Genomic DNA, 21,655 nt, shown 5'->3' with positions numbered 1-21,655 from the left:
TCCAAGTAAGAACTTTCTGCTGTATTTTGATCCAAATCAAAAAGCAATCCCAGAGAAGCAAAACATGAGGCAAGGAAGCATAAATACAAACAGACATACAGAGCTGTTCCTGCCCTAGCAGCCCTAACAGCCCCGTGCTGCAGGGCTAGGGGGCACTCACTCTCTGCTCTCCTTGCTGCAGCACGATGTTTTCAGGCTTCAGGTCTCGGTGGATGATTCTGTTCTCGTGAAGGTATCTAAGTGCAGAGGCTAGGAGAGAGGAAAGAGGGTGAATCTGCAGTAAGCATCTCTTCTCCAGTGAAAGATAAACGCCACGTCCCCCTGAGCTGTGCTCTGACTTCAGTTCCTAAACTCCCAGTGGGGATAGGGGAGGGGTGGGGGAATGGAGGGCACAGAGCCTGGCCACTAGAACCTGGATTTGTCAAGCAAACAAAGGGCTTTCAGCTGGCACCCTCAGACCACCGCCCAGTCTAGAGCAGCAGGCCTGCCTGCTGGACTGCCTACTGTACCCAAGTGGTGAGCCCAGCCCAGACCTACTGAGTCAGAAACCCTGGGAGTAACTCCACAAGTTGCATAATGGCAAGGCGAGGTGCTGCGGACACCCACAAAGTGTGAGAAGGGGAACTCTTCCAAGCTAGAGGTTGAGAAATCTGAAGTCCCTGGAGTAGGCAGAGAAGAGGGCCATCTGGGCAGAGAACACTGCCACTTAGGACCTCTGATCTAACAAGCTGCACACTCCCTAAAGTACATTGGAAAGTCAAACCAAAAGAGCCAAACACTGATTTACACCTTGCAAAGGAGGGGGGGATTGCCACGTTAGAACACCAAGCTATTATGTATACAGCCAATTATGAATTTTTCTTTTTTCTGAGCAGAATAACAGGAAGGAAGACAGAGAAAGATCTTCCATCTACTGGCTCACTCCCCAAATGGCTACAACATCCAGGGGATGGGAGCCAGGAGCTTCTTCTGGGTCTCCCACATCACAAGCAGGGATCTGGATGGGAAGTGGAGCAGCTTGGATACAAACTGACACCCATATGAGATGCCGGTGCTTGCAGGCGCAAGATTAGCCAGTTGAACTATCATGTTGGCCCCCAAATTTGTATTTCTTTCTATCCTGTGAAACTTAGCCTTCGGCCAAATAGTTCCAACCATTATTCCACTGTTATTCCCTCCTTTTCTTGAAGTGACACAGAAGATTAGCCTAAGTACTAATTAATGTCTGGAGGAAGTAAAGGACCCACAGCTTTCACTGTATTTAAAACAATTCCACTCCTTCTAGGTCCAGCACAATGGCTCAGTGACTAAATCGTTACGTTGCACACATCAGGATCGCATGTGGGTGCCAGCTGTTCTACTTCCCATCCAGTTTCCTGCCTGTAGCCTAGGAAAGCAGTAGATGATAATCCAAAGCCTTGAGACCCTGCACCCACATGAGAGATCCAGGAATCTCCTGGCTTCATATTGGCTCAGCTCCAGCCATTGCATCCACTTGGGGAATGAACCAGGAGATGAAAGATTTTTCTCTCTGTTGTTCTGTCTCTGTAATTCTACCTTTCCAGTGAAAATGAATAAATCTTAAAAAAAAGTCTACTCCTTTTTATTCTTAGCTACATTCATTTTCAAAAACCAATCTTCTTTTCAGCAATTATCACTTCAAAAAAAATTTTTTTGATTAAAGAATCAAGCCTAAGAATATAACACTCTAATAGCTGACCCATACCACATTGCTGGCAGGGATGCCGTTTCTGTCACTGCTGAACTGCTGGCAGGGAGCAGGCCACGTTACAAATCTAATGTCCGTTCACTGGCAACACACTGGTATGTAACAAGCTGCTCAAAAGTACCAGGAAATGATAAATACAAGCAGACTATAGGAAAGCTAGGACTCAGTGTATTTTCTGGAAGAATCTATGCCCGGAAGCTACAAGTGAAACATTCAGGGAAGTGCCTGAAGGTACACTAAGAGTTCTCACGGGTCCTGCAGGGAGAAAGGATGGCAAGCTGCTGGCCCAGTCTTCCGCTAGTGTTCACAGATGTTTGTCTTTATGCTTAAGTACCTGTACATGGCAACTTCAACCCATGCTTTGGAGTAATCACCTACTGTCAAACAGTGCACCAACTTACTCAAGTTGGGAATTAAACAATCTGACAGGTATAGTTACACCTACTTTCTTGCATAAGTGGACTCTACATGCCTGAAAAAAATGAAGTCTGATAGGTGATATCATTTAAACTGCTGCCCAGCCAGAAAAGGAATCTTGGAGAAACTAGGCTCTGTTTGTGCTGCATTTCACAGCCCCTGAAGAGCAAATACATGAGAATGAAAACTATGCGAAGCAAGGAAAACCTCACTCAGTTACATCAGAACAATGAAATATTGAGATTTTTGCAACTGGCAGGTTGTAAGAAATCTAAGTCCCCTGGCAACAGTGATGATGTCAGATTAGAGAATCTGAAAACTACACTATAAAGCATAAAAGTCGAATTTTATTAAGTTAATTTTATTAAGTTAATTTTTCATGCTCTAATTACAGAGAAGAGTTCTGAGAAATATTTGCCCTGTTTAATTTCTTTAATTCTTTTTATTTGAAGGTCAGGGGCTGTGGGAAGCAGTTAAGAGAGAGAGAGAAGGACAGAGTCTACCATCTGCTGGTTCACTCCTTCAATGCCCACTGCAGTCTGACCTGGGCTAGACTGGAATTAGGAGCTGAGAACTCTCCCGAGTCTTCCAGAATGCTGGCAGGGACCCAAGGATCTGAGCCATCCCCAGCTGCCTCCCAGCGTGCATATTAGCGGAAAGCTAGAATTAGGAGCCCTCCGATACGGAATGTGGCCAGGCACCACAACCATCGTGCCAAACGCCTGCCCCTGTGCAAGCTTCCAAACCAAGTTCCGGCATTCCCTAGGACAGCTACGGCACAGAATCAAGGACTTGCCATGGAATAATAGCATCTTCCTGTTCCTCTCACCACGATCGGCACCCAGGTGATTAACACTTTCCCTTGGCTCATGAGGTCGACACAAATAGAAGGGCACTTTAAAAAAGTGCGCAGAAAAAGGAACAAAAATAAGTTGACTTTGGTGCAAAAAAAAAAAAATCTGTGAAATCATGCAGTTTTTTGTTTGTTTGTTCTGGTAAGATGCAATTTCCATGAGACTTTTGAAGACTTCTTATATACCTAAAGAATTTGAGACCTCGGGGCCAGTGCCATGGCCTAGCAGCTAAAGTCCCTGCCTTAAACGCACCAGGATCCCATATGGGTTCTAATCCTGGCTGCTCCACTTCCCATCTGGCTCCCTGCTTGTGGCCTGGGAAAGCAGTCAAGGATGGTCCAAAGCTTTGGGTCCCTGCACCCACGTGGGAGATCCAGAAGAAGTTCCTCGCTCCTGGCTTTGGATGGGCACAGCACACTGGTTGTTGCGGTCACTTTGCAAGTGAATCATCAGATGGAAGATCTTCCTCACTGTCTCTCCTCCTCTCTGTATATCTGATTTTGGAATAAAAATAAATAAATCTTAAAAAAAAAATTTGAGACCTCTATAGAACTTACAGATGAAGCAGAATTCCAACCACAGTCCTGTCTGTTTTTAGCTTACAAACCATCCATCAGAGAACAAACAGGAGCAGCTAGACCTCCATACCCACCGGACTTTCCCCAGTCCCATTTGCCAGCTTCAAGTCTAAAGGAATTACCAAGCCCTCTGAGAACATTCTGGTTTGCAATGCATTCCTAGGAAAATATGGAAAGATAAATGGACCAAAAAAGTTGAGAGATGAGAAGACAAAGAAAAAGCAGTCCCTAGCGGGTGGTCCACATCACCATTGGGCATGAATGGTACCAGAATGTAGGTTTCACGTGAAAAATGGACTGTGTCTAACTGCACATTAGCTACTTCTGCATCACTGGATTTCCCTGGAAAAACAAGACTGGCAGGCCATCTGTAGACACATGGAGCAAGACAGAGTCCAGCTCGACTGTTAGAGAAACCTGACGTATCAGCCACACAGCAAGGGAGCAACACTATGTGCTAAGAGGAAAGCACGAAAACCATCACTCACAGAGAAATGGCAAAGGATCTTCTGCTTGCTAGGCACTGTGGAAGCATCTTCGTCTCTGATCCCTAGGACTTGAATTTTGCAGTGGCTTTGGAAGAAATATCCTGACACATGGACACAGCGTTTAGGATGGAGACCACAATGACTAAACAACTTTTGGAAAATGATAAGATGCCATGAGAATGCCTGGCAAATGAAGGGAGATGCTACAGAGTGGCGGGCAGCTGGGTGGGCTGCAGAAGGGGAGGAGGGAGACACCACAGGAATAGGAAGTTGGAGTGTAGGCATATGCAGTCCAGGGCCAGGCAGCCCAGGGCTGTGTCACCCCCATGGTGTCAAGTATGTTCTGCACAACCTCTCCAGCTAGCTAAAGGCTGGTGTCATGGCATAGTGGATCAAGCCTCTCCCTGCAGCCCTGGCATCCCCACATCTGAGCACCAGCTCAAGTCTTAGTTACTCTGTTTCCAACCCAGCTCCCTGCTAATGCCCCTGGGGACACAGTGGAGGATGGCCCAAGCTGCCTGGGCTCCACGTGGCAGACCCACATGGAGTTCCTGGTTCCTTGTCCTCGCTATTGTCATTTGTAAAGTAAAGCAGCAGATGGAAGCTCTCTTTCTTTTTATGCTTTTCCTGGTCACTGTGCCTTTCAAACAAATAAACATTTGACAAACGAAATTGGCTAACTGAATAGTGAAGATGACAAAGGGGAACCTTAGAGGTCACTTTGAGGTCTAAAGTCGCAGACACACAGGCCAGCAAGACTTCAAGTCTTACCCAAGGGTATGGAGCTCTAAAGCAAAGAATCCAGGACAGAAAGCCAGCCATGTTCTCCTTCATTATTGAATGTATCTGGTTACTTATGCTTCCCAATATTTTATCTACAAATGATGTGAGCTCAAGCTAATCTTTTGTTAAAATCCATAGTACTGACGTATTCAGTAGAACGAGCAAGAAAATCCACTCTCAGGGAAACATTAAATCAAATATCCAACTGAACTCCCCGGTGTCCCCTGCTACCTGCTGGGAGCAACACCTACAGAGCAGAGGGGAGATCAGCTGCAGGGTATGTTTCCTGAAGGCTCAGGGAACCTCAAGGCCAGGCACCACAGTCAACGAGCCCCCTGCAGAGTCGGTTCCAATGAGGTCCTGGGTGACTGCACACGTAGGTCCTGCTTGCCCATCTGGCCTTGGCCATGACCAGGCCCCACCTTCCCCAGGCAGCAGAAAGTGCCCTGGTCTGTCCCCCGGTCCTGACTGCCTGGGAATCTGCTCTTCTGTTGTCAGAAAGACACAGCAGTGGTGCCCAAGGATCATGAGACGACAAGGAGCCAACTTCCACATGACTTCCCTGAGCTATTTTAGAGTCACGGGAAACTGAGGGCCACATCATTCCCAGCTGCCTCTACACCTGTGCCCGTGTGGCAGCAGTGCTCGAACACAGCTTGTCCTGGCCCCAGAGGCTGTGGCTCTCTCTCTCTGTGCTGCTCACGGAGCAGCATCCACTGGTTGCCTCTTACGGATGCACTAGTATCTTTCTGGACCATTTAAAATTTGCTGCAAAAACCCTACCCAGATCTGTGGCTCTTCTGTTCCTGAGGTCAGCAGCAGGAGTACAGAGGCAAAGAAACTCCAGAACAGGGACCAAGGGAGTGGCCCTGCCAGTTATCTCAAGTCAACCTGGCACAGAAAGGCAACCACAACTTCAACAAAGGGACAAACTGGAACAAAACATGCTCCGGAAACGTTTCGTAACACAAAGGAGTGAGGTTAGAGGAGCCCATGAAAAGCTTTTGAACTCTGACTCGGTCACACGAGGTTCTTGCCGAAGAAATAAATAGGACAACTCTTAGACAGCAACTAAAATATGGGAATAAAAGTAGCACACACGCTTATCAGCAAGTGCCAGTCTGCAGACACAAAAAAAATTGGGGGATATGACTGCATCCAAAAGGCTGTGAGACGGGAACAGAGACCTCACAAGTCAACCACTTGTCTGGTGCCCGGAACCAACCTCAGGTCATACCCCAAATGGGCCGAGGGAAAGGAAATGAGAAAGGGATTAACATGTGCTGACTGTTTTTCACTCCACTAGGCACAAGACTGCGCTAAAGGCTTTATGTCCGCCACCTCATTTCATCCTCCTGGCAATCCTAGTGAGGTGACTCATGTCCCTACTTCACAGCTACAAATGCAACGGATGTTCCAAAACATCACGTCCCATCTCTCAGGTCAGACTGCCGGTGAGGGCAAGAGCTGGCTTTTGACCTGCACATGTCGACTGCACGGGGCACCTGGTTCTGCATCTCACAGGGGAGCATCCAGGCTGGACTCCACTCTGGCTCCTTTTATCCAGTTTCCTGTTCATGCCGACAGACCCCTGGCAGGCAGTGGAGGTGGATCCCTGCCACTCTCAATGGGAGAACTAAACTGAGTCCCTGACATCTGGCTTTGGCCTGGCCTGACCTCGATCACTACAGACATTTAAAGTGTGAACTGGAGGGTGCGAGTTCTCTCTGCCACTAAAATAAATACAGAAAAAAGAGGGGAAAAGGAAGTTTAATTCTAGCACACCAGTACTTCAAAACTGAATCATTTCCAACACAAGCACAGAGAGCAGACAGAAAGGCTGACTTAGACTGAATATTCAGGGCGCATGCTGTGATGCGGTAGGTTAAGACCACCACTTGGGATGCCTGTGTCCCAGCTCCTGTGCTCCCCACCCAGAGTCCCCAGAGGGAGCGCCTGATCCCTGCCACTCACACGGGACACCCACATGCAGCTCCTGGCACTCTGGCCTGGCCCAGTGCTACCTTAGCTAGCTGGGGAGTGAGCCAACAAATGAAGCTCTCCCCTCCCCAACTCTTTCTCCATTTATGTTGCTCTGCCGTTCAAGTAGATGAAAGTATTTTTTTAAATACTTCATTTAAAAAGTACTTGAATACTCATCCACCTATAGAAAGAAGAGCTGTTCCATCAAAGTACACAAGAGCTCATATGCCTTCATTAGTCTGATTTATATACAAACTGCACACACACACTTTGAATCAATCTAAAGTTACCATACAAGTCAACAGTAACTGCATTCAAAATGCACTCAGCGTAGCGGAGGGTGCCTCGGCCAGCAGCTAGGCTACTGTGTGGGACCCCACATCCCATCTCAAACACGCCTTGGTCCAAGCTCTGGTGCTGCAGATGCCTCCAGCTGCCTGGTAACGCGGATCCTGGGAGGTGGCAGGTGACGGTCTGAGTTCTTGAGTCCCTGCCACTCAGGAGGGAGATCCAGCCTGAGCTCTTGTCTTTGGCCTGGCCCAAATGTCTGAGGGGAAAGCCAGCAGATAGGAGCTCGTTCTCAATGCTCTCTCCCTCTCTTTTTAAATAAGGAATAAAACTTATCCAGACCAGAGACAAATGCAATGAGGAGATGCCATGCCAGTCTGGGTAGGGAACTGCGTGAGGAAGGAAATGTTGCAGGAGGAAATGGACAGTTATGTACCTGAGCCAATAATGCCAACACCTTTTTGCAACTATTTGCTAAATGTATAAAAACTCAGTGAGTAATAGGAAAATATTTGAGAATAAGATGAAAGAAAAATCACTTGACAAATTGTAACCAGAAACATACTAAAAGCTGCCCACAAAGGACAAAAGAATATTATCCCCCACCCCCCGCTAGTCTGCCTTCTACCCCACAAATGGAGAACAAACAGGTCACCTGGCACCTGAGATACATCCAGGTAAACATTCAAGCACAGGCTAGATGGGTGTGCCCTGTGGTGAGATATCCAGGAAACAGGTGCATTCCTGACCCCGGGGTAGGTCGTCCAGGAAGACAGAGGGTCTGCAGTAGACCCACACAGGCCTAATTCTTTCAATTTTCCTATCAGATAATCCCTACACTCTCCCTGTCAAAAACAGGAGTAGTAACAAAGTTCAAGCAGACAAAAAGAAAACTATACATACAGCTTCAAAAGGGGGGGGGCGGGTAAAGGAAAGAGAATGGTGTCCAACTTCAAACAGAGTGGGTAGGGAGAGCTAACATGCAAACCCTCAAACCAACAGCTTTGGAGATGACACGCCCTCAGCCAGGTTCTGTGCTCTGACGCTCCAGGAAGGAACCTTGGGAGCCCTTGGTGCAGGTCTTTGAGGTCCAGCCTGCAGCCTCGCCTGCTCAGAGTGAGACACATCCCTCGCCCAGGATACCAAGAGCACCAGGGATCACAGAGGGGCAGTTTTTCCTATGCTCGTGGCTGGCAAGAAACTGCTAATGTGACGAGTGGAAAAATTCACTGCCAGGGGACAAGATGCATTCAGGCGATGGCCAATTCCACCTCTGGCCATTCCAGGAAAGTAGGGAGTGGAGCTCTTTAATAGGGAAGGAAATCTGTTACTCTGTGGACATCATAATTCACAGCATGACTTGGTCAGGAAGGAAGGGGACTCTATTTTTGAGTCCAACCCCTGCTGACTGTCCCCACTCAGCCAGGGCTCCCCACCCCCACACCCCAGCCCCACCCCTGGTGACAGTCATCTCCCTTCTGTGCCCCACAGGCACTCACGGGGCTACCACCATCTCTCCTGGAAGGGTGCGGCCTGCCTCCCAGGGGCTGGCATTTACCAATGTCACTCAGCAGGGTGAGAATGGCTCCTTCCCGCAGGCCACAGCAGTTCTCAAACTGGTTCAGGTACTGTCAAGAGGTGGGAAAGAAGTGTCAGAGTGGGCGGTCACCAGCTGCCCAGTGAGTGGCCTGAGCGCCAGCCCTGGCCCTGGGCTCTGGGTCACCTGCTTTTGGAGGAGGCCCAGGCAGCAGGACTGGCAGGAAGTGGCCCAAGCGGGAGAAGGAGGAAGCCATAGTGAGAAAAGCCCATATGAAGGGCGCTGCCTGCAGGTGTCTGAGTCACTCTGAGACAAGGCATTCCTGAGTGTCCCTGCTGCCATGGTCCTGCAGGAAGCAGACCAGAGCTCACGCCCTGTCCCGGACAGTCCCTGCAGAGGGCAGGCAAGGCAGGGGATCAATGGACACCACCCTTTGCCCACTTCCTTGACCTCGCCACACGCAGTGGTGACCAAGGCAGAGAATATGTAATGAGTGCCCGGCACTGGGTTAGTCCGCAGGGCTTAGTGCAGGAAAGCTTTAGCCACAGGATTTCACTTACTCCTCCCTGCTCAGGGAGTTCCCGCCTCAGAGTGAGGAAACTGACATGAGCGAAGGGGCAGCCAGCTGCCAACTCAGCCAGCTGTCAGAGGGCAGAGGCGGAAGTGAAGCCAGAGTTCTGTGATGCTCATGTCCCTGGCTCACCTGGCCTTTCTCAGCCTACGATGAAGCTCAAGGTGCTGCTGGGAGCTGGCATCAGGTGCAGAGGTAGAGACAGCCACCTCCCAGCCGAGGCTCAGTCATCAACACCACCCTTCACCATGATCAAGTGTTTCCTTACCTACCACATAAGCTTAACTTTTGAGATCAGTTACAATTGGACATCTACTCCTGTATAGGAAAGGCTCGTCTCCCTTTGCCTAGGAGGGCAGAGGGCACACTTGATCACAAGTGTGCAAGGTGGCAGAGACCAAGGATGCCACCACTTCCTGCCTCTTCAGATCACCCTGCAGCTGTCTCCTCCCTGGTCCACTGGCCGGCTACCGTCCCTGCCCTAGTTCAAAGTCCTCTGTTAGCCTACCACAGCCCACTGACTTTCCACTTGGAGGGGGTGGTCAGCTTGCTGTTATCTCTGCAACCACAGTTGACGTCAGGCGCCCCATTTCTCATCACTTATCAGTCCCCTGCTCAGAGACCATGCCAGCAGAGGGTTCACATCCTGCCCGGACACTGCCCCCCCCCAGGAAGTGCCCACCTCCCACAGCAAGACCAAGTCACTCTTGTGCATCATTCCTTATGGAAATTTTCGTTTCCAGGGGGAGGAAAGAAAGAGGAAAGGGCCATTAATAGTAATGAAAATAGCACACAGTAATCTTCTATATAAAGACAGAATTAAGGGAATGGGCCGCCCCGTCATCCAGTGTCATGAGCCTTCTGGAGCGAGTGGGGCAGGGGAGCTGAACTCATACACTCTCGCACACACATACACCCCTTGCATTTTCCTAACTGCGCAGCAACACTCAGTTTCCCAGGCAAAAAGAGGGCCTGGGGTGGGGCTATGACTCAAACACTGCTCCTGAAGCTGTGTGAGGTCTGAAAATCAATCAGTGGGTGCAGTGGGTGGCCATGACACCCACTGTAACGCAGGCTCCTACCTGCACCCCAACATCACAGATGAGGGGAAGCAGGTGAACACCATCATCTTGGGAATGCCCTTGGAAACTAGCCCACAGAACCAGCGTGAGGTGGGTTAGGCCGCCCCTGCCTACCCCAAGCTCAGAGCAGGATCAGGGGAGAGGAGCTAAGGCAATGAGAAGGAAGGCAAAGTCCAGTGAGTTAGCCAGGAGTCCAGAGTTCCAGCCTGGTGCCCCTTCCCATCCTGCTTGCTGACTATGTGCGGTGCTGCCACATGTGTGAAGGCCAGCTCCTCCTAATAAGGGTGGCAGCAAGGCTGGCACGCAGGGGCAGGGAATGTTGACTCTGGAGTTCCACCAGCGCAGAGTATAGGCAGTCCTCCTCAGACATTCCTGCCACGGCCTCTGACTCGGCCTTCTATTTCCCAGAATGTGGGTCAGTGTGGGCTCAGGGGAGTGCCAGTGCCCCAGGAGCTGCCTGTTGGGGCAGGCCCAGCAGGGCCCAGGTCACCTCACCTTGCGCAGGTCTCCTCCCTGACAGTACTCCATGGCCAGCAGGGGCAAGTCGTTGGGTGCCAAGTTCTGCATCCCCTCAGGGACATCCCGGGCAGCCACCACATTGGGGTGATTCAGCCTAGGGAAGAGGGGAAACCAGTGAGAGCAAACCCCCACCTGCTTCCACATGAGTCCATTCCTCTCTTGCTCCACATCCTGGCCACATCCACCTTACAACCAAAGACCGAACAACTTGAGCCCCTCGGAAGTCAACAGAGAAACACAGTTGTCCAGGAACACACTGTCCAGCCAGTTGCCTAGAGCAGCCTGAACTCAGGCCCCTGAGTTTGGGTGTCACTGAACCTGACTTAGAGGCAGAGAAGAGAAGACTTCCAATCATGCCAGTCAATGAGGCTGATGTGGGCACATAAGCAAGGTGATGCCTGGTCTCCCAGGTTAGGGAGGGAGCATCTGTCGGCCACCTTCCAAGCTGGCTCTTAGGGGACCACCCAACCACGCTACTGGCTTGGCCACAGCATCCATCAAGTGCATGCACAACCTGTACCCACACCCTGGAGCATAAAGACCAGCACCAGCACCATGGTACTGCAGTCATACCTGTCCTTGGAAAAGAAGAATCTTTTGGAAACGTGTAATAAATAAAACTGAAGAGCCAACATAGACTAACTTGTACTCCTCCCACCATCTTCAGAAGCAGGGGAGTCACAGGGGCTGGCATTGCGGCACAGCATGCAGAGCCTCCTAGGCAATGCGGGCAGTGGAGGGCTGCTCCCTCACAGCCAGCAGCTGGCTTAGGGCCTCACCGTCTCATGATCTGGATCTCCAGGCACCAACGGTCTCGGTTCCGAGGGCTGAGCTCCTGGCGGCACTGCTTGATGGCGATTTGCTCACCTGTTTCCTGTAGAAAGAACATGGTGCTGTGGCCTGGCAGAATAAAGGCCCAGCACAGATGGAGAGAGAGGGAAGGAGGGGGAAGAGAGAGCGAGCAAGAGCATGGTACGTAAACCCTGTGTGTGTCTGCTCATCTGCTCTGCTGGAGGGCCCCTCAGGGCCACGCTGCCATTACCACAGGCAACTCTATAGCCACGGTGGGTCCCTGCCAGCCAGGCTGCTCTTCTCCCACCCATTTCCACCCACTCACCCACAGCAACCCTTCTGCTCCCCCGACCTCCTCTCTGCAGTCCCCACTGGCCATTGCTGCCCACAGGGATCTATATCTCTACGCGCTGGCTGGGTTGCAGCAGGCCGCACACCACGCAGCACTGCTGCTAGCTGACTGCTGTGGCCTATCACTAGGGCCCTTGCACCTAGCAGAGCACAAAGCTTCCAATTCGAGTGCTGCTGCCTGCCAGCACTGGGAACGCAGGCAGCCGTACCACCTGCAGCTCCTTTCTCCACCGGCACAGCGCCAAGAACGCCACACACCTTCCAGGTTGTCATGAACAGGAGTGCTGGGCACCTGCACGTCACACAGGTCCTCCTGGCATGAAAAGCCTTCCCACATGGGCTCTGGCCTGCGGTTCCTGGCCCCTCTCAATCAACTCCAGCATCCAAAACTGCATTCATCTCCCAAGAAGTTACTCTTTTGTTTTAACTCTTGGTTCAATTGCAGATTTGTCCATCCACATGCGCTTTAATCTCTACACAAGTAACCAAAATCCTCAAAGTCAGCTTTCTTAAGCTGCAGAGAAGGCGACTGATCAACCTAGGAAGGATAATTGCATGACTGGGTCCTGGGGTGCCCCACAGAGCTGAGAACAGGCTGGAGAGGTAGGGCTAGGAGCAGCTGCGTGGGCAGCACCGGGCAGGGCAGCTACATCTGCCACAACGGCAGCCTCCACCATGGACACTGCCTTCTCAGAATGCAGGAGCCAGGACATCGCTGAGGGACAGCAACTGCCCCTGGCAGCAACTCTGGTGGTGCCATCAGCAGTCAAGAAGCCAGCCAGGGCCAACATCCCATGTATTCCATGCACCTGCACCAAGAACACCACCTCCAACCCAGAGTCCTGTACTCAACCCACAGGGGAGGATCTACAGCCTGTAAGACAGTTCAGTAAATCTACAGGGAGGAAACGCTGCACTCAAATTCTACTATTCTCACAAGAAAACATGTCCTAGAGGCCCCACTGAGCCAACTCAGTTTTCTCAGCTCATGAAGTTGCATGAAAATGTATGAATGCAGCAACTGTTGCGTCGCTCTACAGGATCAACAGGAACAAGACACCTGCCAGTGGTCACACTGGGTCCCAACTTTGTATGTGCTGAACTGGCCAAGATTCTTATAGGAATAAGAACTCATCTAAAAAGAGGAGAAAAAATGGAAACCTTCCAAAACAACCAGAAGCATTTAGGAAAATCACCAGAGTCACTGATCAACAGGGCCATCCTGTCAATCAGCTTTCAACAATTACAGCTCCTGTGTCAGCAGACAGACCTGAGGATGCCTCTCCAAGTCTTCGAAGTAGCTTTTATTAAACATCAATTGTTTTGGCTAAGCTCTCCATAATGCAGCCATCTCACATGTCCACTTTTTTAAAAGATTTTTTTCTTGGAAAGTCAGATTTACAGAGAGGAGAGACAGAGAGAAATAGCTTCCATCTTCTGGTTCACTCCCCAAGTGGCCACAAAGGCCAGAGCTGAGCTGATCCAAAGCCAGGAGCCTCGTCCGTGTCTCCCACACGGCTGCAGGGTCCCAAGGTTTTGGGCCATTCTCGACTGCTTTCCCAGGCCACAAGCAGGGAGCAGGATGGGAAGAAGAGCAGCTGGGATATGAACCAGTGCCCATATTGGACCCTGGTGCATGCAAGATGAGGGCTTTAGCCACTAGGTTGTTGCATTGGTACCATGCCCATTTTTTTGTTTTTTTTTCTGACAGTTCTACTAAGATAAATTCAGGTTCTAGCCACTTGTTCATTTAAGCCATACAGTTCAATGGCTTCTGGTATACTCAAGAGCTGTGCCACCAAAATCAGTCAATCATAAAGTGACTGCCATCCCTCAAAGAAACTAATATCCGTTATCAGACTCTCTCCAGTTCCCCAAGCACCTCCGGTCCCTGGCTACCACCAATCCACGCTCTGGCTCCACTGAAGTGCCTGCTCAGTCATACAGATGGGATCACACAGCAAGAGGAAGCTAGCCCATGTCTTAACCAGATGCCCACTCTGATTCTGAGAGCCTCTTTGGTTCTGCCTGTGGCAGTCATCCTAGTTAATCATTCACTTTTTCAGCTTAAATTCTGAGGCGCCCTTCTGAGAAGCTGCTCTCTTTATAAATGCTGGGCTGAGCAGGTGGTGCAGAGTTTGGGACATAGACTGGGAAGTCCACATGCTACACTGGAATGCCAGATATGAGTCCCAACTCTGTTCTTTCTCTGCTTCCTGGGAGGCAACATACGTCAGCTCAGGTAGGTCTGCTACCCACACGGCAGATCCAGCTTGGGTTCCTGGCTCCTAGCCTCAACCTGGCCCAGCCCCAGCTGAGGGAAGATCTCTTCCTGAATCAAATTTCAGACTTTAAGAACTGTAACTCCTGTTGCCATTGAATCAATTAGTGCAACTGCACAAGTGACCTTGGGCGGGAACCCATCCAGCACTTTTCCAGGAAATACATCACAGAATGTGCATATTACTGAATCTTGAAGAGCACTGTCCCTTCCACATTGTAGCTTCCCCGTGCCTCTGTCTGTGCTGAGATGGATTTGAAGCTGGATTTGAGTTTCACTTCCTGGGGTTGGCAGTGCCAGCATCCCATGTTCACGTCTTGAGTCCCAGCTGCTTTACTTCCCATCCATCTCCCTGCTAATGGCCTGGGAAAGCAGCGTAGGATGGTCCAAGCGCTTGAACTCCTGCACCCGCATGGGACACCCAGAAGAAGCTCCTGCATCCTGGCTTTGGATTAGCTTACCTCGAGCCATGGCAGCCATTTGGGGAATGAATCTAATTCTGTCTTTCAAGTAAAATATTTAAACCTTACAAATATTTATTTAAATAAAAAAGGTTTAACTTCCCATCAGTGTTTAGATTCACACCTTCCTACCCATTTCTGGGGTAGCCTCATCAATAGCAGCTCTGATAGGCAGTATCTCCTACAAATATTTGCTCATACAAAACTGATGCTGAAACTTAACTACCACTTTGACAGTACAAACAGGTAGAACCTGTGAGAGGCAACTGAGCCACAGGGGTTGGTGGGGTTCCACCACCACGTGACACTGCTGTCAAAAGCCCTCATCAGACACCAGTGATTGGACCTGGGACCAGCCAGCCTCCAAAACCAACTTTCTGCCCAACAGAAACAATTGTCTCGGGCACTGTTCCAGCAGTACAAATGGACACACACTGGCTTCCAGGCAAGCAGGGGCCCTGTGGACATGGAGAACCAAAAGGCCATCACAGGAGGAAACCTGGCTGCAGGCTCCCATTCGCCATGCTCAGGGCATCCACAGAGAGTATTTTTAGAAGAATTTACAAGATGCCATGACTCACGTTCCTTACCTCAGAATGATACTCTAAACCCAGATACTGAGAAATAGGTACCTACTTAACTTCCGTTGTGGACAGGGGAAGTCCCACCCTCCCCCACCTGACAACAGAACCAGTCACACCAACTTTTCCTTATGTGGTGGCCATGTCCTGAAACAGCCCAGGTGCCCTGTATTGTTTCTTTTGCAACAGAAACCCAAACAGGAGGACTTCCTGTTACTACAAGCATACCTGCCCTGAGAAGCACAGGTTCATCACACAGACTCCAAACACCTGCTCCTAAGAACCAGCCGGTTGGGCCTTCACCAGCAGTGAAACTCCAACAGTGACTAACACAGGCCTGAAACCCCCGGAGCCTCAGCTCGACCCTCAGGAAACCCAGACTTGGCCCGATGCATCTCAGAATCGCACTTCCAGAAACTAGCTTTTTCATGGGTGACACAACTGAAAGTTGGCTAATATTTGCAGAAAATGGAGAAAGGCGCCAATAGGATTATCTATACTGAACGTTGATTGTGATGGTTCAGTTGACAGTTTCACCTTTTGTACATCAAAAGATAAAACCTATGTGCCAGCAGGAATGCACTATAGAGTGTAAAATGCCCACAGTGGGCAGGGCACACGTTGTCAGACATCTGATAACCACCAAAAGGGGCTGTGGCAGACACAGCCGGGAGGTCCCCAGCCCAGGTGGGACACACTGGGGCCTGGGACTGCTCTAGAGCTAGCCTCTCACCAACACAGGGGGAACACAGGAAGCCAGTGTCTACATCCAGACCCACAGCCCAGAAAGCCCACACTTCAGGTATCCTGGCGACCAAGCAACGAGGCTGCTGCAGTGTAGGGGATAACCAGTAGCACCTCCTCACCCTTCCTCAGGCTCCCAGCCCCCAGGAGGAATGTCTCAGAAAGGAGGTACAAAGTTGGGCCCAGGGAGTGCAGGCCTAGAGGGGCCCAGAGATCTGGGGTTTGGTTACAGCATTACCCTGAATCAGTGGGTCACAGACCAATCCTTGCTAAGAGGACTCTGGCTTCTTCAGCTCTCTTCCCAATGGTGCAGACACCCTCTGGGCCCAGGAGCCATACAGCTAAAGGCTGAGTTAGTTATGTAACCCATAAGATGGAGGGGGTGCTAGCCCATCTAGTGACTTCAGTTAAAAATGTCTAAGGCTCATGGTGTAGCAAGCCAAGCCTCCACCTGCAATGCCAGCATCCCATATGGACATTGGTTTGAGTCCCAGCTTTCCACTTCCAATCCAGCTCCCTGCTTGTAGCCTGGGAAAGCAATGGAGGACGGCCCATGTGGTTGAGCCCCTGCACTTACATGGGGAGACCTGGAGGAAGCTCCTTCCTGGTTCCTGGCTTTGTATTAGCCCCGCTTTAGCAGCTGTAACCATTTGGGAAGTGAACCAGAAGATGGAAGATTCTCTTTTTCTCTCTGTAACTTGCCTTTCAAATAAATATAAATCTTAAAAAAAAAAAAAAAGAGTGTCTGTGGAGTAAGCCTTGAGTGGATCTAGCAGCATCATTTCCTTTCTCTGGTTCTACACTGGTGCTACTGTCCTGACTGGTTTCTCGCCCCCTAAGACCATCTAGTCTACCTCCTTTAGAGCCTCAACTTTCATTTCCTTCAAGAGGCCTCCATTTGCCTGAGGGTCCAGAGGGAACATGCAGATAAAGCACTTGGCATAGCTGGCACAGTACATTCTCCATATATAGTGGCATTATGCCGACACAGTCTAGCTCTAACATGTAGGCTTGATGTATTCCAAGCATTCACTTGATTGTCTCAAAGCATCATCCCACTGAGGACAGGGATCGCACTGCGTGGATCAAGAGTCTTTAAGACCTAGAGACACACAATGAGTTCACGTGAACTTGCCTTGCCCTGGGAAGGGACAAGTGAAGGTTGACACCACTTCACAGGAAGCTAAGGTAAGACCTTCCTGTCAACAGCCAAAGCATGTGTTGCCTCCTTAGCTCTCAGAAGTATCCCATAGGGCCTCTCTCCCTTCAAAGTGCAGAGAGAATGTAGCAACTGCAAGGCACCCCAGGGCATTGCCATTTGCTTCCAGAAGCCAGCCGATCCACATCCTGCCAGCCATGCTGGATATCCAGAGTGGAGGGAGCAGTATCTCCAGAACCCTGGAGTAGTGACTTACATACTTACATCAAGAAGCCCTTCAGTATGGCGCAAGCATCTGAACCCAGGTGTGTGCGTGAGACACGTCTTCTCTCCACACTTCCAGAAGGTGCTTCAGGCTGAGGTCACTCAATTATCGCCTTTCTTCTTCCTCTGTATTTGACCAATGTCTGACTGGGGCTGTGCTACACCACCTGACACAGAATCCTCACATTGGAGTTCTCTGTACAATGGGTCCTCCAGAGAAGGATCCATCACTGGCTGCTTCAAAGTGGCTTAGACTGACAGTGGAGAACAAAGAAGCGCCCCAAGGAGGAGTACTGAGTACGTCCTGGGGTGTCTCTAGCCTTGGTTCAACCACTTTAGAAGCCCCAAACCAGAGAGAAGCAGCACACAGCTGGGATTTAAACAGTTTCCACACATCAGACCTCCCCACTGGCTCCTTTATTCGCTAGCCTCAACTCTCTGGCAAGCCTTGGGGCTGGGGATTCCATTTCCTCCGCATACCAGGAATTAGGACCATACTCCTCCCTCGGAGCATTCTTGTGAGGTCTGCAGGTCAAATAGTATGCTCAATCACACCAGGTTCTCAACAAACGATGGGTCTGATGAGCAGGCACTCCTACAAACCACAGCTAGTCTCCTTCAGTCAGCAGAACCAAATCCACAGAGTCCTGGGGGCTGCGTGCACTGCTGAGGACCGTCACTGTACCTGGCTGCGGCTAGGTGGCACACACCACCGTAGCCCGGCTGTGAAGGAGGGGGCCCAACCAAGAATATGCTGCTCACCCTCCACCTGCACACTGCCAAAAGACCTCCCCACAGCCCTGGGGGTCTCTCAGACTGACCAACGACCTAGGAGGGTGGACTTGAAACCAGCCATGGTGGGAGTGGCTATTCCCCACGGAAATGAGCAAACAGTACAGGGCATTTTTCTGGTTGCTGAAGAAAACTTGTCCAGCACTCCACTGTTTGCCTGGATCCTGCAGTTACAACCTTCCCACACATCATCCCATGGCTCTCTGGATCCAAACAAAACATCCTTGGTTTTGATGGCCTCACCAATGTAAGTTCTTCTACCTCCTACCCTCCCTGTTCCTCTCCTGGTCCTCCATCACACAAGCCCCCCTACACCTGCCCACCTGCCCGAGCTGCAGCCACTCAGGGCCTCTCCTCCCACCTTCTCTGCCTGGCTAGCTTCTACAACCTCTCAGATCTAAGCTCAAAGGCCAATCCCTAAGCCCCAGCTGACCCCTCCCTCAGCCTAAGCTCTCACTGTACTGGCACCCACAGCCTAGACACGTTTAGCACGGTTCAAAGGTCACCCGTACAATTAGCTGACTGATGGTACTTTTTCCTCTCGACCATTCCACTCATAGTAGACATTCAACAAACACGCAGAAGACTGAATGAACGGTTCTGGACACCACACACACATACAGCATACCTGTTCTAGAGGAACTGAAAGAAATGCAAAGCTAGACACAGCCCTGGCTGACAAGGAACTGAGAGCTTCCAAACAAAGTGTGAGGTGAGGTATGCCACAATGCACCAGGCGATAAGGAATTCAGTGGAAGGACCAACTGTCCTGGACAGGTTTACAGAGGAAGTAGCCTAGAGCTGCTCCTGGGGTAGTAAGCAAAATTAAGGAAAAGGCACTGAGCAGAGGGAGGCTTCTCGGGCAGGAGCCAACAGGGGCAGTAATGCCAGGCAGGCAGGGTGCAGAAGGACTGCAGAGGAGCTTGGCTTTTCAAAAATAAAGTTGAGGTTGTTGAAGCGAGAGAAGGCCTGGAAGGCAGTGACTTAGAGCACTAGTCCCTTCACACACTTCCCTGGGCCCTCTCAGCATCTTTCCCAGCACAAGGGCAGATGGAGGGTGTTCTGAGTGGAAGGACACAGACCTCAGAGCTTCTGGACAAAGCCTAGAACTCGTTCTGCAGGAAACCAGGATGTCTAGTGAAGGTGATCCTGAACTAGCCTGTCCAGGAAAACCAAGACCATAGAATGATCTGGCCCTCCTGCTCTAACACCAGGCCCCCAGCTATAAAGAGACCTGGACACGTTCAAAGCCGCTCTAGTTCTAAGGCCTCCGCAGCCACGGGCTGGCTGAAAGCCTGTGATCAAGGGCTCCTCCTCCAGGCTGGCTCTCATTCTCCCCTAAGGGCCTTCCCATCCTCTCGGCGCCCCAGACTGCGTCTGCCATCTCTTCAGTCCAGCAGGGCCCTCCCTCCAGGATGTCCAAGGGTTTGAAGCTCACTATAGCTCTATGGAGACAAAGCATTCCTAAAATATGAGTGCATGTCTTCCAAGTGTTACCCAAGACTGGAGTCCACAAACACAAAAAACAACTAAGCTTTTCCAGTGTCAACTCCACAGCAGTCCTCACAGGTCCTATGGCACATGTGGGATTGAAGGGAGTGGGCAATACCCGAGGCCTGAGAGTGGATAGGTCCGTGATCTGGGCAAGCCACTCATTTTCCCCCAGAGGGAGAATGGAGCAATGCATTACTTCGGCCTAATAAAGCAACACTCAGAAAATCAACAGGTGGCTTCAGTCCTGCCGTGAACAAGCCGACAGAAAGGTGACACATGCAGACACCGCCTGTGGGTCCTGTCTTGTACCTTGCTGCTCGGCAACAGCGGGAAGACAGACTTCCCAAGGCGGACATGTATTCTGCAGACTTTAACGATGCTTATCCTGTGAATGTTTCTCTCTGCAGGTTTTGTCATGACACTAGCAGCAGGTGAGTTCTTAGGAGATGTCAATATGGGCAGCAACAGGCTTGCAGCCATGTAGGCAGCCCAGTCAGTAGGTAAAGGTGGCCTGGTCAGTTGGGCCAGCCCACTCCCCCCGCTTGTGTCTGTCTCTTTCTCCCCACGCAGGACTGGCAGCCCCTGTGTACCTGATTATGCCATCGGATGACATTTCCAAATCCCCCGGTGCCAAGGCGCTCTCTCATTTCCCAGGCGCCGCATGTTTGGGTGGGCAGCGAAGGTGACCAGCTCATACTGTCTCCCTGCTCAATCTGAAAGGAATTAGGGGTAGTGGTGGGGACAAGGAATAATGGGGAGGTGGAGGGGGAAATAGATCAACCTCAGAAGTGGTTTTCACTTTGATCCAGAAGTCTGCTCCCATCCCCTTCCTTACACCACCCCAGGGAGATGAAGCTCCACTCCCAGACCTAGCCAGGCCTCTTCCGGGCCAGTTCAGGAGAAGGGCCGTCCTGCCCAGCATGGCGGGAAGCAACCAGGGTTCCCGTAAGCCTGGCCCCCCTCCCCCTGAGATCCCCCAAGCCTGGCCTCCCTCTCCCAGCGGTCCCTGTGAGCCTGCCCTCCCCCTCCCCTCCCCCGGGGTCCCCCAAGCCTGGTGCCCTCCCCCTAGGATCCCCCAAGCCTGGCCTCCCTCTCCCAGGGGTCCCTGTAAGCCTGGCCTCCCCCTCCCCCTCCCCATGGGTCCCCCCAAGCCTGGCCTCCCCCCAAGGGTCCCCACAAGCCTGACTCCCCTCCCCCTGGGATCCCCCAAGCCTGGCCTCCTTCCCCATGGGTCCCCACAAACCTGGCCTCCCCCTCCCCCGGGGTCCCACAAGCCTGTCCCCCGCCTGGGTCCCCACAAGCCTGACCTCCCCCTCTCAGGGGTCCCCCACACAAGCCTGGTCTCGGTGATCCCCACCTGCCCAGCTTCCACACCGGCAGCCCCATGCCCGTCCCCCAACCCCAGTTCCACAGGGCTCCCCCGTGGAGACAGTGGGGGTGACCCCCGAATCGCCGCCAGCTGAGAGGGCCCGGGGCTCTGTGCCGCCCCCGCAAGACTCACCTGTCGGCGGGGGGCGCGGGGCAAGGGCCAGGCTCCCCGGGGCCGGGGTGGGGAGCAACACTGGGGGCCGCGACCCCCCAGTCATGAAAACGGGTACACTTCCTCAAACGCTTCCTGCCCCGACGTCACGGGGCACGTGGCCGCAGCCGCGCTTAAAGGAGCCGCGCTTAAAGGGGCCGCGCCCGCGGGGCTGCTCCCGAGGCTGCGGCGTGGGGATTGCAGCCTGTGGACACCTCTGCAGGGCGCGGGGCCGACGGTGTTTTCTCAGCCCTCCCAGGAACGCTCTTTCGGGCTGGAGGCTGGGTGCTTTCTCCCCTCGGCTCTCTCCGGGAATTTCCTGCTCCTGTCCGAACTCAAGGGGCGGGGGAGGGGAGGTTTACAAAAATCGTCCCCCAGGGCTGTCGGG

General features: G+C 51.6%; 1 protein-coding gene across 3 annotated transcripts in view; it reads right to left on the bottom strand.

Annotated features, from left to right (window-relative positions):
* IKBKB (inhibitor of nuclear factor kappa B kinase subunit beta) overlaps nucleotides 1–21,341 on the bottom strand; it is a 70,042-nt gene extending 48,701 nt beyond the window's left edge. Inside the window, exons 1-6 of one of the 3 annotated variants that reach the window (XM_040994173.1) lie at nucleotides 21,250–21,341; nucleotides 20,339–20,461; nucleotides 11,609–11,703; nucleotides 10,806–10,923; nucleotides 8,679–8,748; nucleotides 161–249 (exon numbers count right to left, since the gene is read on the bottom strand). In XM_040994173.1, the coding sequence (XP_040850107.1) occupies nucleotides 161–249; nucleotides 8,679–8,748; nucleotides 10,806–10,923; nucleotides 11,609–11,703; nucleotides 20,339–20,443 (477 nt within the window). In that variant the 5' untranslated portion in view covers nucleotides 20,444–20,461; nucleotides 21,250–21,341. The remainder of the gene's footprint in view (nucleotides 1–160; nucleotides 250–8,678; nucleotides 8,749–10,805; nucleotides 10,924–11,608; nucleotides 11,704–20,338; nucleotides 20,462–21,249) is intronic. The other 2 variants (XM_040994175.1, XM_040994174.1) reach the window with 2 other exon arrangements.
* Nucleotides 21,342–21,655: the final 314 nt, after the last annotated feature.

Source organism: Ochotona curzoniae, unplaced genomic scaffold, assembly GCF_017591425.1.
Source record: "Ochotona curzoniae isolate NIBS_2020 unplaced genomic scaffold, NIBS_Ocur_1.0 contig_899, whole genome shotgun sequence".
NCBI lineage: Eukaryota > Metazoa > Chordata > Mammalia > Lagomorpha > Ochotonidae > Ochotona > Ochotona curzoniae.
Note: the sequence above shows the minus strand (reverse complement) of the source record. Positions and strands in the feature narration are given on the sequence as shown.